General features: G+C 35.1%; 1 protein-coding gene across 1 annotated transcript in view; it reads left to right on the forward strand.

Moving 5' to 3' along the window:
• plekhh3 (pleckstrin homology, MyTH4 and FERM domain containing H3) overlaps positions 1–18,247 on the forward strand; it is a 131,202-nt gene that overhangs the window by 111,473 nt on the left and 1,482 nt on the right. The window contains exons 8-13 of the mRNA XM_062050029.1: positions 3,373–3,670; positions 10,067–10,274; positions 10,338–10,465; positions 10,602–10,716; positions 14,643–15,122; positions 16,804–16,998. Coding sequence (XP_061906013.1) covers positions 3,373–3,670; positions 10,067–10,274; positions 10,338–10,465; positions 10,602–10,716; positions 14,643–15,122; positions 16,804–16,998 — 1,424 coding nt within the window. The remainder of the gene's footprint in view (positions 1–3,372; positions 3,671–10,066; positions 10,275–10,337; positions 10,466–10,601; positions 10,717–14,642; positions 15,123–16,803; positions 16,999–18,247) is intronic.

Genomic DNA, 18,247 nt, shown 5'->3' on the forward strand with positions numbered 1-18,247 from the left:
CTTTGTGACTTCAATAATAAATATGGCAGTGCCATGTTGGCATTTTTTTTTCCATAACTTGAGTTGATTTATTTTGGAAAACCTTGTTACATTGTTTAATGCATCCAGCGGGGCATCACAACAAAATTAGGCATAATAATGTGTTAATTCCACGACTGTGTATATCGTATCGGTTGATATCGGAATCGGTAATTAAGAGTTGGACAATATCGGAATATCGGATATCGGCAAAAAAGCCATTATCGGACATCTCTAAAATAGATGACACAGTATCTAGAGAGTTAGGTCTTTAAAGTAAAAAAAAAAAATAATTTGACTTATTTTTAATGCTTTTATGAGTGGAGCCTTAATGTTTTTTTAAACTGTAATTTCTTAATAAATGATAATGAATTTATGAATTTACTTTATTAAAATATATGTTATAAATTATTGACCTATTCAAGGCTTCAATTACTTCACTTCAAATATTCCACTTAGACATTTTTTGGGGGGGGGAAATATTGCCTATTTTGTGTTTGCCATAAAAAAAACAAGTTTTCTTTCACAAAAAATAGATAACAGATAGACCTTAAGTTGATTGAGAGATTTATGCGTGAATTATGAAAATGACAAAAACATAAATATATGACTTATTTAACATTTTTATGACTGAGACCCTTGTGGGCCCCCGGGATAAAAGTTGAAAGGAGCCCTAAAGGTTAAAAAAAAAAAAAAAATGAATATAAAAATGGCCCCCCGCATGCTTTGATTTTCAGTGTGTGGCCCTCAGTTGCAAACCTCACAAAACTGATTCTAGTAAAACTCACATAGATACAATATTAAAGGCATTTTTAGACATAAAAATGGTTTTGGAGTTATGTTTATATAACTTTCATATTTAGTATGAACGTTGTACTGTCATATTGAGTAAAAAAAACTAACTTGTGTCTTTGCAAACCTTACAAAAAAAATTGTTTTCCTGTAAAACCTACAAAGATACATTTCTCCAGGCATTATTAGCCATTTTGCATGTGTGCTTTAGGAGTTATGTTTAAATAACTGTCATATTGAGTGTGGCAGTTATACTATCATAGTGAGTAAAACCTATTTTTTGTATTTGTAAACCTTACCAAAATACCTGATTCATTATTACAGGCATTTTTAGACATTTTGCATGTTTGGTTTAGGAGTAATGTTGGAATACATTTGTATTGCTTTTTTCGCATTATCTCAGGATTTTAAGAACATTAGTCATATTGAGTAAAAAACTTATTTTTGTGTTTGCAAGCCTTAAAAAAAGCATATGTTTCGAGTAAAACTCACAAGGATGCATTATTTCAGGCATTATTAGCCATTTTTCATGTGTGGTTTAGGAGTTATGTTTAAATAACTGTCATATTGAGTGTGTGTGTGTTATGGACAGCAAAGCCCTGTCTGTCTGTTATTTCACTTTACCTTTTTCTGTGTTGAAGCAGCAAAAAAGGATATTATGTTAAATGAAGAGTTTCTGTCTCTGATAGTTGATATAATAATGTAACTGCATCATTAAGCCTACATGAACTCCATGGTGTTCAGGGATGAATAGTCTCTCCTATTGCTATTGTACCATTTTTTTCAGCTATAGTTACATTAATCATTAGTAATGGAGCAGCCTAGTTTTGAATGGCAGGGTCCCTGCTATCACATGTTGATAAAAATATAACATTTACATAATAAAAATCCCCAATGCTGTAATAAATTAAGCATGATGAGTTGACTTCAAACTGTTTAATGTTGCACTTTTTATATGTAGAAGAAAAGTTTTGTCATTTTATTTAATCCGAGCAACAACTTGAGGCAGTTTAATGTTGATTAACGTGGGCAGAATTATTATAGTGTTCCCAATGTTAAAAGAAAAAAGCCATTGTTTACAAATTTGGTAAATAAATAACCAAAAATATTTATATTTTGTTGTTTTCTTACTGTACCGAAAATGAACCAAACCGTGACCTCTAAACCGAGGTACGTACCGAACCGACACTCCTAAGTAAAACCAAATTTTTGTATTTGTAAACCTTACCAAAATACCTGATTCTAGTAAAACTCGCATAGATTCAATATTACAGGCATTTTTAAACAAAAAAGTTGTTTACATGTTAAGAAAGGCAGTTCATTTGCCATAATGATTTTTATTACCGTATTTCCTTGAATTGGCGCAGGGAATATAGTATTCGCACGTCTAGAATTACTGCCGGGTCAAACTCGTTTCTCAAAATAATTAACGCATGCTTGGCCTTATAGCCGGTTCATTATTGACGCCGGATCAAATTCGTTTCGCAAAATATTAATTTTATTATCGCATGTCTATAATTTTCGCCGGGTCAAACTCGTTTCGCAAAATATTTAGCATATGGCTAGAACTTCCACCGGGTCAAATTCGTTACGTCACGAGTGACACTTTACCTGTCCTCATTTTCAAAATGGAGGAAGCTGCTTTCAGTAGTTTACAATCGCACAAAGGAAAAAGGATAAAGAGCTATTCAGTAGGATTTAAGGTCCAAGCTATTGAATACCGGTACAGTATGCTAAAAAGAACAGTAAGCAGCTATGTTTTATTAATATACCGTAGCTGCGTATGTCAAATACTGTATGAGTCATGAAATGACTCCCGCCTCCTGGTGGTAGAGGGCGCTGCCGCGCTAGTGATCCTTCTTGCGACTTCCGGTACTGCAGAAGAAGTGAACACACGCAGCCTATGCCTGAACTTTTAACATGGAGGATTACATACCGGTATCTAAAATAAAACAGTTTTCTAAACTGGACTTTCAATGGAAGCAGGAGGTAATAATTAAAGGAATATCTCCATCGAGACAGAGAGACTTTTAAAACGGAAGAAAGAAAATAAGGAAGACTTCTATAAACAAGTTATTGATGCTTTTGGTCAGAAGGAGCTGCAAATGGACGCCATTTATAAGTACAGGTAAGACCATAATAACGTTTTTTTTTAATGAAATGTGCTTTTCATGATGGTATGCTTACATCACACTCAAAGCGCACGCCTAAATTTACCGCATTCCTTTTGGTAAACGCCGGAGTGAGAAGAGGTTTTAAAATAATTGCCGCATGCACGCCCATCCCGCCGGTTTCCGGTAAACGCCGGAGTGACAGGAGGTTTTAAATTAATTAGCGCCCCTGCGGCTATTCAAGGAAATACGGTAACTTAAGGGAGCGGCTCCACACTGTGTATGGAGATACATCATTTGCTGCTACCTAGTCAGCCGGGGACTAATAGTTCAAACAATATGACCACGGGGTGTGATCGGCATTGAAAGGCCTTAAATCTGCAATGGCGATCACGTACCTTTTCTAGAAAATAGGCACATACCGAGTAATAAGTGGCCTTTCTCCGCGCAGACCACAACGGCAAAGGCTACGGCTCGCTGCGGGAAGAGTCCGTCAAGCTCTTCTACTGCCTGCAGCAGTTGGAGTCGTCGCGGGACCCCGTCCCCATCATCCAGGGCGTGCTGCAGACCTGCCTGGACCTGCGGCCCCTGCGCGACGAGGTCTACTGCCAGCTGGTGAAGCAGACCAGCCACACGCCCGCCCCCTACACCGCCGCCCACCTGCGCTACTGGCAGCTGCTCACCTGCATGAGCTGCACCTTCCTGCCCGGCGCCACCGTCCTGAAGTACCTGAGGTTCCACCTCAAGAGGTAACTTTATCTTCCTTGGACAGTTGCCTGTAAGCTACCTGAACAAAACAATTACCTTTGACACAGCCAAGCCAGCAAAAAACTTTAAAATATCTAAACAGCGAATATTTATCCATGAAAATATGAAGCTGCTGTTGATGGTGTGTTCCATACAAAAGCATCTTGAAGGAAATACCGTAGAAATCCGCTTTCCGAGGTTCCATTACTTCTTAAACTATTTTAGTTGTTTGTACTACACTCTATTGCAGTGGTTCTTAAACTTTTTCCACCAAGTACCACCTCAGAAAACACTTGGCTCCCCCAAATACCACTCTAATGACCGTTAAAATACAGTAGCATAGTAGGCCTAAGTATTCATTAAAAAACAAGGCAGAGGTTTTGTTTAATATTTTTGTCCAGTGTAACACTACACACAGTTTGAACAGTAACACTGTGTCGGTAGGAAAATAAAACACTCTACTTAAAGAATGACTAAAATCCTTGGTGTACCATTAGATGGAGCCCCAGTTTGAGAATTTCTATGATATTGTTTTTCATATAATATTTGCTTTTTCTTTTTAAAAGAGATGTTTCATGTTAAAATTATTGTGGTGCACCAATAAATTAAGTTAATTTTATTTCAAAGGGCAACAATGTTTTGCAATAAGTAGAGATGTCCGATAATGGCTTTTTTGCCGATATCCGATATTCCGATATTGTCCAACTCTTAATTACCGATCCCGATATCAACCGATACCGAAATATACAATCGTGGAATTAACACATTATTATGCCTAATTTTGTTGTGATGCCCCGCTGGATGCATTAAACAATTTAACAAGATTTTCCAAAATAAATCAACTCAAGTTATGGAAAAAAGTGCCAACATGGCACTGCCATATTTATTATTGAAGTCACAAAATGCATAATTTTTTTTAACATGCCTCAAAACAGCAGCTTGGAATTTGGGACATGCTCTCCCTGAGAGAGCATGAGGAGGTTGAGGTGGGTGGGGATGGGAGGGTAGTGGGGGGTGTATATTGTAGCGTCCCGGAAGAGTTAGTGCTGCAAGGGGTTCTGGGTATTTGTTCTGTTGTGTTTATGTTGTGTTACTGTGCGGATGTTCTCCCGAAATGTGTTTGTCCTTCTTGTTTGGTGTGGGTTCACAGTGTGGCGCATATTTGTAACAGTGTTAAAGTTGTTTATACGGCACACTCAGTGTGACCTGTATGGCTGTTGAACAAGTATGCGTTGCATTCACTTGTGTGTGTGAAAAGCCGTAGATATTATGTGATTGGGCCGGCACGCAAAGGCAGTGCCTTTAAGGTTTATTGGCGCTCTGTACTTCTCCCTACGTCCGTGTTCCACTCCGTACAGTTTTAAAAAGTCATAAATTTAACTTTTTGAAACCGATACCGATAATTTCCGATATCACATTTTAAAGCATTTATCGGCCGATATTATCGGACATCTCTAGCAATAAGAGTTATTCGAAGCACGAGCTGCGTCCATTAGAAAATTGTTTTATTTTTAGAATATGGCCATTAAAATACCAGCTGCGGACCAAAAATAGCCCTTATGCTGCATTTTGTATACCCCTGGTTTAGATATTTTAATCTTTTCTTTTTTTTTGACAAATGTTGATAAGTCTCAGGCCCCACAATAGTCTACTGAAGGTGTGTTTATTGAGCCTTTATTTAGACCGCTTAGAACAGCGGTGTCCAAAATGCGGCCCGCAGTTTGTTTACACCACTGCATCCCACGCTTTGCATTGGACTTGGTGATGTATGGCTTAGATGCAGCTGCTCGGCCATGGAAAACCCATTCCATGAAGCTCTCTGCGTACTTGATTTCATACACCTGTGATTAGGACACCTGATTCTGCTAATTTGGATGGGTGGCCAAATACTTCTGGCAATATAGTGTAGGGCTCCAGGAACATATTAATATTGGAACAAAAAAGTCAGTTTTTCATAAGGAGCACCTGTAAGTCAAAGTGTGGAATTGATTGTTGATTGATTAATTCTTCATCTTAACGGGAAGATATAAACATTTCATCAGTCGACGTCCCAGTGAGAGCAGACATTGTACAGTAAGTGATTTGTTTTATTATGTTTGGAATTTGTATTTCTTGTTTAGCACTTAGCAATAACTTTCTGGATCTTGCTTATCACTCAGCTTCTAAAAGTTGTAGCTCATCCTCTGTATATTCAGGCTCAAAAATATAATGTTCTGGATCATCATTTGTCCCAAAGTAAACTTTGTTGTCTGTCATGAAGTCTGTCAGGATTAGCAATAGTTGTAAAAGACGAATGCCGCCGTATGCCTAAAATTAGGGCTGGGCGATATGGGTAAAAACTAGATATGTCCGATAATATCGGACTGCCGATATTACCGGCCGATAAATGCTTTAAAATGTAATATCGGAAATTATCGGTATCTGTTTCAAAGAGTAACATTTATGACTATTTTAAATGCTGCTGTGTACACGGACGTAGGGAGAAGTACAGAGCGCCAATAAACCTTAAAGGCACTGCCTTTGCGTGCCGGCCCAATCACATAATATCTACGGCGGTTCTCACACACAAGTGAATGCAAGGCATACTTGGTCAACAGCCATACAGGTCACACTGAGGGTGACCGTATAAACAAGTGTAACACTGTTACAAATTTGCGCCACACTGTGAACCCACACCAAACAAGAATGACAAACACATTTCGGGAGAACATCCGCACCGTAACACAACATAAACACAACAGAACAAATACCCAGAACCCCTTGCAGCACTAACTCGTCCGGGACGCTACAATATACACCCCCCCCCCCCCACCACCACCACCACCACCTTCTCATGCATGTCCCAAATTCCAATCTGCTGTTTTGAGGCATGTTAAAAAAAATAATGCACTTTGTGACTTCAATAATAAATATGGCAGTGCCATGTTGGCATTTCTTTCCATAACTTGAGTTGATTTATTTTGGAAAACCTTGTTACATTGTTTAATGCATCCAGCGGGGCATCACAACAAAATTAGGCATAATAATGTGTTAATTCCACGACTGTATGTATCGGTATCGGTTGATATCGGAATCAGTAATTAAGAGTTGGACAATATCGGAATATCGGATATCGGCAAAAAAGCCATTATCGGACATCTCTAGTAAAAACTATATCACAATATAAGTTTTTTTTATATTGATTTGTCTTAGTTTGAGGCCAGTTGTAGTACTGGCTGCAACCAGCAGAGCTGCTGTCACTTCAGTTAGCTGTGCAAAGTTTCTGTTATAGTATTAACAGCTGCTTTGTTTCATCTGCTCTTGGACCATCTAGTCCATGAAATTGGAGCTGGGATTGATCTTCCTGTACGCATGTTGCAGCACATCAAGTTATTCAGAGCACCGAGTTCTGAGACGGAGGAGAAAAAGAAGCATCTCGGCGCCATCGTAGGCTTTGACATTGTTAGCGTCTGCAGTCTTATTAATGCAGGGTTTGCAGCTCCGAATCAGCCACTCATGCATGCTGATCTACGCTATTAGCGGGGCGCTAATCCCCCCCCCGCCACGTTTTCTGTCCCCCATCAAAGGGCCGCTGGGGCCCTTATCTATATGTCTGCGCCTGGAATGAACATTTTGGCTCACGCAGCGCACATAACTTTTTTTTTATTTTTATTTTTTTTTTTTTTTAAATATTTCCCGCCGCTGCTCTCACGCACTTTGTTCTGAGGCTGCAGCTGGGCAGCGCCAATGCTGGAGCGGGGCCCAGGTAACCTCCCACTCCTGGCCTGAGAGGCCCCCCAGAGAATGTGTGGGCTGGCAGGGAAGAGAAGTGGGCAAGGAAGCAGCAAAAAAGGGGGTAAAGGAGGGATCAGTGGAACATTCCTAATAAGTGTCCCTCTCTCCAACAGTCTTTGAACGCCTCTTTTTAATGTATTTATACATAACATAATAAATAGTCTCCTTCCTTTTTGTGTTTACACATGCTCAAAACTTCATTTTTTAAAAAAATTTTTTAAATTCTCTAGCTGATGGTTTCTAAAAGCGCGGCTTCATGCGTCCAGCCTGGACGTTCCGCCGGGAGGAAGTGGCCCCCGGGTCCGTGCCAAACGGAAACACCTCTTCCTGTTTGGCGCGCTCGGTCAAAGTCAAACATGTTTTGGGTTTTTTTCTTTCGCTTTGAAGCTGTTTAACGTCCCCACTGAACTAATGTGTGAACATTTTGTCAGCGGCTCAAAGAAAATAGAGAACGAAAAAAAAAAGGTGTCGTGGTAAACACTACTTGGTTACACTTTGTCTTGCGAGGGCTTAAGTGCCTTGAGAAGTACAAGAAAAAGCAGTCTAGTGTTAGTACCTGTATGCTAGACTCAAAAATGGTGAGTGTACCACACTCGTGCCAATTCCCGGTACCTGGTAGTCAACAGCGGTACCAATTTTCGGTACTTTTGTGTGTCAATGAATGTTAATTGTTCAATAATATACTTTTTCTAAATTTGACATTGGGTTGATATTAACTGTGCTGTCCATTTGTTTTATATTGTTTTCTTACACTTAGTCTCATTTGCAAGTATTATATATTAGACTTTGCATGCTAGTCTCATTTGCAAGTATTATATAGTAGACTTTGCATGCAGTTGCAATACCAAAACATTAGAGGGCAGTAGTGTATAGGCTACGGCAGAGTTGTGTTGCCTCACCTAGGAAGTAGTATTTGCCATTAAACTGAATGTGCCACTTTAGTACCTAGTACCTGGTAGTCAACAATGGTACCAATTTTCAAAACTTTTGTGTGTCAATGTTAATTGCTTGACAATATACTTTTTTTTATTTAACATTGAGTTGATATGAACTGTGCTGTCCATTTGTTTTATATTGTTTTCTTACACTTTGTCTCATTTGCAAGTATTATATAGTAGACTTTGCATGCTAGTCTCATTTGCAAGTATTATATAGTAGACTTTGCATGCAGTTGCAATACTAAAACATTAGAGGGCAGTAGTGTATATAGACTAGGGCAGAGGGCCTACAGTGTGTTGCCTCAGCTAGGAAGTAGTCTTTGCCATTAAACTGAATGTTCCAGTCTAGTACCTAGTACCTGGTAGTCAACAACAGTATCAATTTTCGGTACTTTTGTGTGTTAATGAATGTTAATAGTTTAATAATATACTTTTTTTTATTTAACATTGAGTCGATATTACCTGTGCTGTCCATTTGTTTTATATTGTTTTCTTACACTTCTTAGTCTCATTTGCAAGTATTATATAGTAGACTTTGCATGCAGTTGCAATACTAAAACATTAGAGGGCAGTAGTGTATAAGCTACGGCAGAGGGCCTACGGTGTGTTGCCTCAGCCATTAAACTGAATGTGCCAGTCTAGTACCTGGTAGTTAACAACGGTACCAATTTTCGGTACTTTTGTGTGTCAATGAATGTTAATTGTTTAATAATATACTTTTTTTAAATGTAACATTGAGTTGATATTAACTGTGCTGTCCATTTGTTTTATATTGTTTTCTTACACTTCTTAGTCATTTGCAAGTATTATATAGTAGACTTTGCATGCAGTTGCAATACCAAAACATTAGAGGGCAGTAGTTTATAGGCTATGGCAGAGGGCCTACGGTGTGTTGCCTCAGCTAGGAAGTAGTCTTTTGCCATTACACTGAATGTGCCAGTCTAGTACCTAGTACCTGATAGTTAACAACGGTACTAATTTTCGGTACTTTTGTGTGTCAATGAATGTTAATTGTTTAATAATATACTTTTTTTTAATTTAACATTGAGTTGATATTAACTGTGCTGTCCATTTGTTTTATATTGTTTTATTACACTTAGTCTCATTTGCAAGTATTATATAGTACAGTGGTCCCCAACCACCGGGCCACGGCCCGGTACCGGTCGCACAAGAAATTTAAAAAATATATATATAAATATTTTTTTTATTTAAAAAAAAAAATTAAATCGACATAAAAAACACAATATATACATTATATATCAATATAAATCAATACAGTCTGCAGGTATACAGTCCGTAAGCACACATGATTGTATTTCTTTATGACAAAATAAAATAAAAATGTTTAAAAAACTGCCTCCCGCTGTTCCTGACATCTACAAAGCAATTAGCTACCTGCTGCCACCTACTGATATGGAAGAGTATTACACGGTTACTCTGCCGAGCTCTGGACAGCACCGACACTCAACAACAACACATCATTTGCAGACTATAATTACTAGTTTGCAAAAAATATTTTTAACCCAAATAGGTGAAATTAGATAATCTCCCACGGCACACTAGTGGTTGAAAAACAGAACTGTAACCCATTTCCAAATTCCCTGTTTTGTCATTCCACAGGTGACTAATTAGTTTTATTCCTTGCCGATGTTAGACACCATTTAAAATGTGACTTTCTAATCACAGGATCCAGAACCAGAGCCCCGATTCCGAGATGGACAACTACGCGTCCTTCATCAGCGAGTCCCTGGACAAGACCAAGTGTCGCGAGTGTGTTCCGTCCTGGGAGGAGATCCAGAGGCTGATGAGCCGGCAGGAGATGCTGTGCACGGTGCACTACCCTGGACCCGGGTCCTGCCAGCTCTACATCAGCTCCCACACCACCGCCAACGAGGTCTGACCCCTCAGCAGTAACATTCTCCCGCTGTCTTTTTCTAAAGTGGAGCGTGTTCCTCAGGTGGTGCACAGGATGCAGCACCGGCTGGGCTTGAAAGACAGCAAGAACACTTTCGCTTTGTACCAGCACACCCCGCTGTGGGAGCAGCCCGTGTCGGGCGGCGCGCTCATGGCCGACATCCTCACCAGGTGAAAGTCCTTCACTCGCCCACAAACTTTCCACTTCCTGTTCACAGAACGCCAACACAGCGGCCTTTGTGCTGCTCTGGTTTCACATAGTCTATAATGTGTGTGTGTGTGTGTTTGTGGGTGTTTGTGAGGGCAGCATCTCCAGCAAAGAGTCCAAAGGTCAGCTGAAACTGTGCTTCAAACTCTACTGCCTGCTGGACGCTGACAGCATCTCTGTGGACAGCATGGAGTATCTCTTCCTCTTTGAGCAGGTAATACACACCTTTTCTAGTACTCAAGTACTTTGAGCAGGTAATATCTAGTACTGTTCACACTACATGAAGTAATAACACACCTTTTCTAGTACTGTACACACTCTACATGAAGTAATAACACACCTTTTCTAGTACTGTACACACTCTACATGAAGTAATATCATACCTTTTCTATTACTGTACACACTACATTAAGTAATATCATACCTTTTCTAGTACTGTACACACTCTACATGAAGTAATATCATACCTTTTCTATTACTGTACACACTACATTAAGTAATATCATACCTTTTCTAGTACTGTACACACTCTACATGAAGTAATATCATACCTTTTCTATTACTGTACACACTCTACATGAAGTAATAACACACCTTTTCTATTACTGTACACACTCTACATGAAGTAATAACACACCTTTTCTAGTACTGTACACACTCTACATGAAGTAATAACACACCTTTTCTAGTACTGTACACACTCTACATGATTACTGCTACTATTACTACTACTGGTACAACTTGTATTGTTACTATTATGAATATTACTACTATTTATAATATTACTACTACTATTACAATAACTGTGATTAGTATTATTACTGCTACTACTGGTACAACTTATAGAAATACTGTTACTGTTACTATTATGAATACTATCACTAGTTATTGTACTACTACTATCACAATGACTATCAGTATTATTACTCTTACTAGTACTGTACTACTACTGGTACAACTTATAGAAACACTGTTAAAATTATGAATACTAATACTATTTATAATAGTACTACTACTATTACAATAACTGCTATCAGTAATATTACTGCTACTAATACTACAACTGGTACAATTTATAGAAATACTGTTACTATAATGATTACTATTACTATTTATATTACTACCACTACTATTACAATGACTATCAGTATTATTACTGCTACTGTTACAACTTATAGAAGTACTGTTACTACTATGATTACTACTACTATTACAATAACTGCTATCAGTAATATTACTGCTACTAGTACTACTACTGGTACAACTTATAGAAATACTGTTACTATTATGAATATTACTACTACTATTACAATAACTGCTATCAGTAATATTACTGCTACTAATACTACTACTGGTACAACTTATAGAAATACTGTTACTATTATGAATACTATCACTAGTTATTGTACTACTACTATCACAATGACTATCAGTATTATTACTCTTACTAGTACTGTACTACTACTGGTACAACTTATAGAAACACTGTTACTATTATGAATACTAATACTATTTATAATATTACTACTATTATTACAATAACTGCTATCAGTATTATTACTGCTACTAGTACTACTACTGGTACAATTTATAGAAATACTGTTACTATAATGATTACTATTACTATTTATATTACTACCACTACTATCACAATGACTATCAGTATTATTACTGCTACTGTTACTGCTACTGTTACAACTTATAAAACTACTGTTACTATTATGAATATTACTACTACTATTACAATAACTGCTATCAGTAATATTACTGCTACTAATACTACTACTGGTACAACTTATAGAAATACTGTTACTATTATAAATACTATCACTAGTTATTTTACTGCTACTATCACAATGACTATTAGTATTATTACTCTTACTAGTACTGTACTACTACTACTGGTACAACTTATAGAAACAATGTTACTATTATGAATATTACTACTATGTATAATATTACTAGTACTATTACAATAACTGCTATCAGTAATATTACTGCTACTAGTACTACTACTGGTACAATTTATAGAAATACTGTTACTATAATGAATACTATTACTATTTATATTACTACTACTACTACTACTATCACAATAACTGCTATCAGTATTACTGCTACTAGTACTACTACTGGTACAACTTATAGAAATACTGTTACTATAATGATTACTATTTATATTACTACTACTACTACTACTACTACTATCACAATGACTATCAGTATTATTACTGCTACTATTACTACTACTGGTACAACTTATAGAAATACTGTTACTATTATGATTACTATTAAGTTGTACTACTACTGGTACAACTTATAGAAATACTGTTACTATAATGATTACTATTTATATTATTAATACTACCACTACTGTCACAATGACTATCAGTATTATTACTGCTACTATTACTACTACTGGTACAACTTATAGAAATATTGTTACTATTATGAATATTACTACTACTATTACAATAACTGCCATTAGTAATATTACTGCTACTAATACTACTACTGGTACAACTTATAGAAATACTGTTACTATTATGAATACTATCACTAGTTATTTTACTGCTACTAGCACAATGACTATTAGTATTATTACTCTTACTAGTACTGTACTACTACTGGTACAACTTATAGAAACACTGTTACTATTATGAATATTACTACTATGTATAATATTACTACTACTATTACAATAACTGCTACTAGTAATATTACTGCTACTAGTACTACTACTGGTACAATTTATAGAAATACTGTTACTATAATACATACTATTACTATTTATATTACTGCTACTACTACTATCACAATGCCTATCAGTATTATTACTGCTACTATTACTACTACTGGTACAACTTATAGAAATACTGTTACTATTATGATTACTATTAAGTTCTACTACTACTGGTACAACTTATAGAAATACTGTTACTATAATGATTACTATTTATATTATTAATACTACCACTACTATCACAATGACTATCAGTATTATTACTGCTACTATTACTACTACTGGTACAACTTATAGAAATATTGTTACTATTATGAATATTACTACTACTATTACAATAACTGCCATCAGTAATATTACTGCTACTAATACTACTACTGGTACAACTTATAGAAATACTGTTACTATTATGAATACTATCGCTAGTTATTTTACTGCTACTAGTACAATGACTATTAGTATTATTACTCTTACTAGTACTGTACTACTACTACTACTGGTACAACTTATAGAAACACTGTTACTATTATGAATATTACTACTATGTATAATATTACTACTATTACAATAACTGTTACTAGTAATATTACTGCTACTAGTACTACTACTGGTACAATTTATAGAAATACTGTTACTATAATAAATACTATTACTATTTATATTACTGCTACTACTACTATCACAATGACTATCAGTGTTATTACTGCTACTATTACTACTACTGGTACAACTTATATAAATATTGTTACTATAATGATTACTATTTATACTACCACTACTATCACAATGACTATCAGTATTATTGCTGCTACTATTACTACTACTGGTACAACTTATAGAAATACTGTTACTATTATGAATATTACTACTACTATTACAATAACTGCCATCAGTAATATTACTGCTACCAATACTACTACTGGTACAACTTATAGAAATACTGTTACTATTATGAATACTATCACTAGTTATTTTACGGCTACTATCACAATGACTATCAGTATTATTACTCTTACTAGTACTGTACTACTACTTGTACAACTTATAGAAACACTGTTACTATTATGAATATTACTACTATTTATAATATTACAATGACTGCTATCAGTAATATTACTGCTACTATTACTGGTACAACTTATAAGAAATACTGTTGTTATTTTACTACTACTATCAGTATTATTACTGCTATGGCAATGTTACTATGCCTCGTATCGTCACGGCAACAGGAGTATGCAGGACATGGAACATAATAGTGTAAATGAAATGTGTTCATTTAAAATGAGAAATAATTTCTTTGTAAAGATAGAAACTGTGACGGCTTTTATGAGCTTGTACTTTTTTCAAATGTGTACTTCTCACCTTGCGTTCTTCTTCACTTCCCGTTTGTCGCCCAGTGCCACGAGATGGTCGTGCGCGGACAACTTCCTGCCTGCGAGGACGACCTCCAGACGTTGGCGGCCCTCCGGCTCCAGTCCCTCAGGGGGGACTTCGGCACCCACGTGCCCTGCCCGCCATTGGACCAACTCTTTCCCGGCCACACGCTGGAGGCCCGCGTCCTGGTGGCCTTGTCCGCCCCGCAGACGCCGCCTTCCTGCCAGGTGGGCGGCCCCGCCTCGCAGCGCTTCCCCACGGGGCTCCTGACGGGGGCGCTGTGGAACCACACGGCCACGGCGGCCCACAAGCAGAAGGTGGAGAGCGACCTGCGCCTGAGGAGCCGCGTGAAGGAGGAGGCGGCAGCCGTCATGGCGTCCATCCTGGAGCGCTGGAGGGGTCTGACCGGGTACCACCGCAGAGACAGTATGGCCGCCTACCTCGCCATCGCACGCCAGTGGTCCGGCTTTGGATGCACGCTCTACGAAGTCGACTTTTATATTGTGAGTACTTCATAGCTGAAGGGAATGATCTATTAAATAATTATTAATAATCATCACATCAATAGTAGTAATGAAAATATTTAACAGTAATGCATGAATAAAATAATGTTAAAAATAGTAGTATTAATACTGAAATAACATTTATACTAAACATTAATAATAGTAACATTATTAATAAAAGTAATATTAACTATAGAATACGAATAATGCTATACTTAAAAATAATCCTTATTTTCTTATTAATGATAATTGATAATACTAATAGGCATAACCATATTAATGATAATAACCCTAATAACAAATAATAAAGCTAAAAAATTATATGAATAATAATTGATATATAAATAATTTAGTCGTGATATTGCTGACATAGTATTGATAATATTAATAATCATATCATCCATCCATTTTCTACTGCTTGTCTCTCTCAGGGTCGATGTATGTATGTATGTATGGTAATTAAAAATGTAACAGTAATGTATGAATAATATTAATGCTACAAATAGTAATATTAATACTGAAATAACATTGATACTATTAACATTAATAATACGAATATTGATAGCAATCATATTAATTATATAATTTATATGTATAATGCTATACTTAACATAAATAATATCCTTATTTTGTTTGATAATACTGATGCACATCATATTAATAACCATGAACACAATTAATGTTAGAAAGAATATGAATAATTATTAATATATAAATAATTTAGTAATGATAGATAGATAGATAGTACTTTATTGATTCCTTCAGGTGAGTTCACTCAGGAAAATTTAAATTCCAGCAGCAGTGTACAAAAATTGTAAACAAAATAGAAAAATATTACAATAGAATAAAAATAAAAAGCAACAATGAGAATACAAATATAACAGTAAAATAACAATATAACAAGAGAAACTAGAAACTGATAACAAAATATGAATAATCATATTAGTAGTAGCAATAATACAATATCTAATTGTAATAATATATGAACAAAATTATGCTAAAGATTTCATATCAATACGCAAACACCATTATTATTGATAGTACTAATAATAACGTTGATAATAACATTATTCATTAAGTATAAATATGAATAATGCTATATAAATATTTCTATTTTATTATTAATGATAATACTAATAGGCATGATCATAATAACCATCATTACATATAATACTGTTAGAAATAATATGAATAATTATTATTATAGAAATGATTTAATACAAAATATTGATAACATTAGTAATAATATTATTCATAAATATATCAGTTAATACAATATTTAATGGTAATATATGATTATAATGATGCTAAAATAGTTATATTGATAATGAAATAACAATACTAATACGGATATATTATTGATACTAATAATAAAAATCAATATTTCAACATTAATCATATTAACTACAATATAAATAATGCTATACATAACATAAATAATAATCAGTTATTATAAACGCTAGTATTAATAGTGATAATATAACATAAATATTAGCTGAGATAGGCTCCAGCACCCCCCGCGACCCCAAAAGGGACAAGCGGTAGAAAATGGATGGATGGATTAATGATGAAAACATATGAATAATATAGTGATGATGAGAGGATAAATGTTGTAAAAACGTGAAGAAGAAGGAAAACAATAACATAATGACATCATTGTCGTGTCGTCTTCAACCTGCAGAGTTCGGCGGAGACTTTCTCCCAGAAGGTGTGGTTGGGCGTGGCGGCCACCTGCGTGTCTTTGTATCGTCAGGGAGAAGCCGAGGCCTTGGAGTCCTTTCCTTACGGCCAAATCTGCTCTTACGGCGTTTCTGACAGCAACACCTTCAAGATCTCTGCTGCCGGGGGCCGGGACCTCTTCTTTGAGACCACCAAGGTGACCACACACATTCTAATGACGTCATCAAGTACGCAGTCAAAAGTGCACTTAGCAAGGGATTAGGGAAAAAGATTGGTGTTCACAGAATGTGGCTGTAGGCAACCTCCTGATGTGGTTGTTAGCTCCACAGGACGGCAGTTGAATTATTCTTAATGGTTAATTATAATTTTTAGCATTATCTTTATAATTATATCATTTCTGTTATTTGTGTAAATATTATTTTATTATTCATATCAATAATGTTGATATAATACTATTTTTGTGATGATTAATAGTATTATTTTTAGTATTTATTTAATAAAGCATAGAAAATAGATGGATGGATTTTTGTTGTTAGTATTATTCGTATTATGCATATTCATTATTTCTGTTAGTATTTATTTTATCATATTTACATTATTATTCATATCAATATTGTCGATATAATACTATTATTTATAGTCTTTAAAGCATAGAAAATTGATGGACTTTTGTTAGTAATATTCGTATTATTATGCATAGTCATATAATTTCATGTTATTTATATTTTTATTAGTATTATTTGATCATATTTACATCATTATAATACTATTTTTAGTATTTATTTAATAAAGCATAGAAAATAGACGGATGGATTTTTGTTATTGTTAGTAGTATTATGCATATTCATAATATATTTTCATGTTATTTATATCATCATTCATATCAATATTGTTGATATAATACTATTATTTTTTTGTATTTATTTAATAAAGCATACAGTACAAGCGGTAGAAAATAGACTGATGGATTTTGGTTATTAGTATTATTCGAATCATGCATATTCATAATATCATTATTGTTGATATAATACTATTATTTTTAGTATTTATTTAATAAAGCAGAAAATAGACAGATGGATTTTTGTTAGTATTATTTGTATTATGCATGTTCATAATATAATTTCATGTTATTTATATCAATATTGTTGATATAGTACTATTATTTTTGTGATGATTAATAGTATTATTTTTTGTATTTATTTAATAAAGCATACAGTACAAGCGGTAGAAAATAGACGGATGGATTTTGGTTATTGTTAGTATTATTCATAATATAATTTGATGTTATTTATCAATATTGTTGATATGAATAATATTAATTTAGTATTAAATATAGCATACAGTACAATTGGTAGAAAATGGATGGATGGACAAATCCATCCATCCAAAGTAAAAAATAATACAAAAGTGTTTATTAGATTATTAGTATTTTAATTATAGTTTAC

The sequence above is a fragment of the Entelurus aequoreus genome, linkage group LG06, assembly GCF_033978785.1.
Source record: "Entelurus aequoreus isolate RoL-2023_Sb linkage group LG06, RoL_Eaeq_v1.1, whole genome shotgun sequence".
Classification (NCBI taxonomy): Eukaryota; Metazoa; Chordata; class Actinopteri; order Syngnathiformes; family Syngnathidae; genus Entelurus; species Entelurus aequoreus.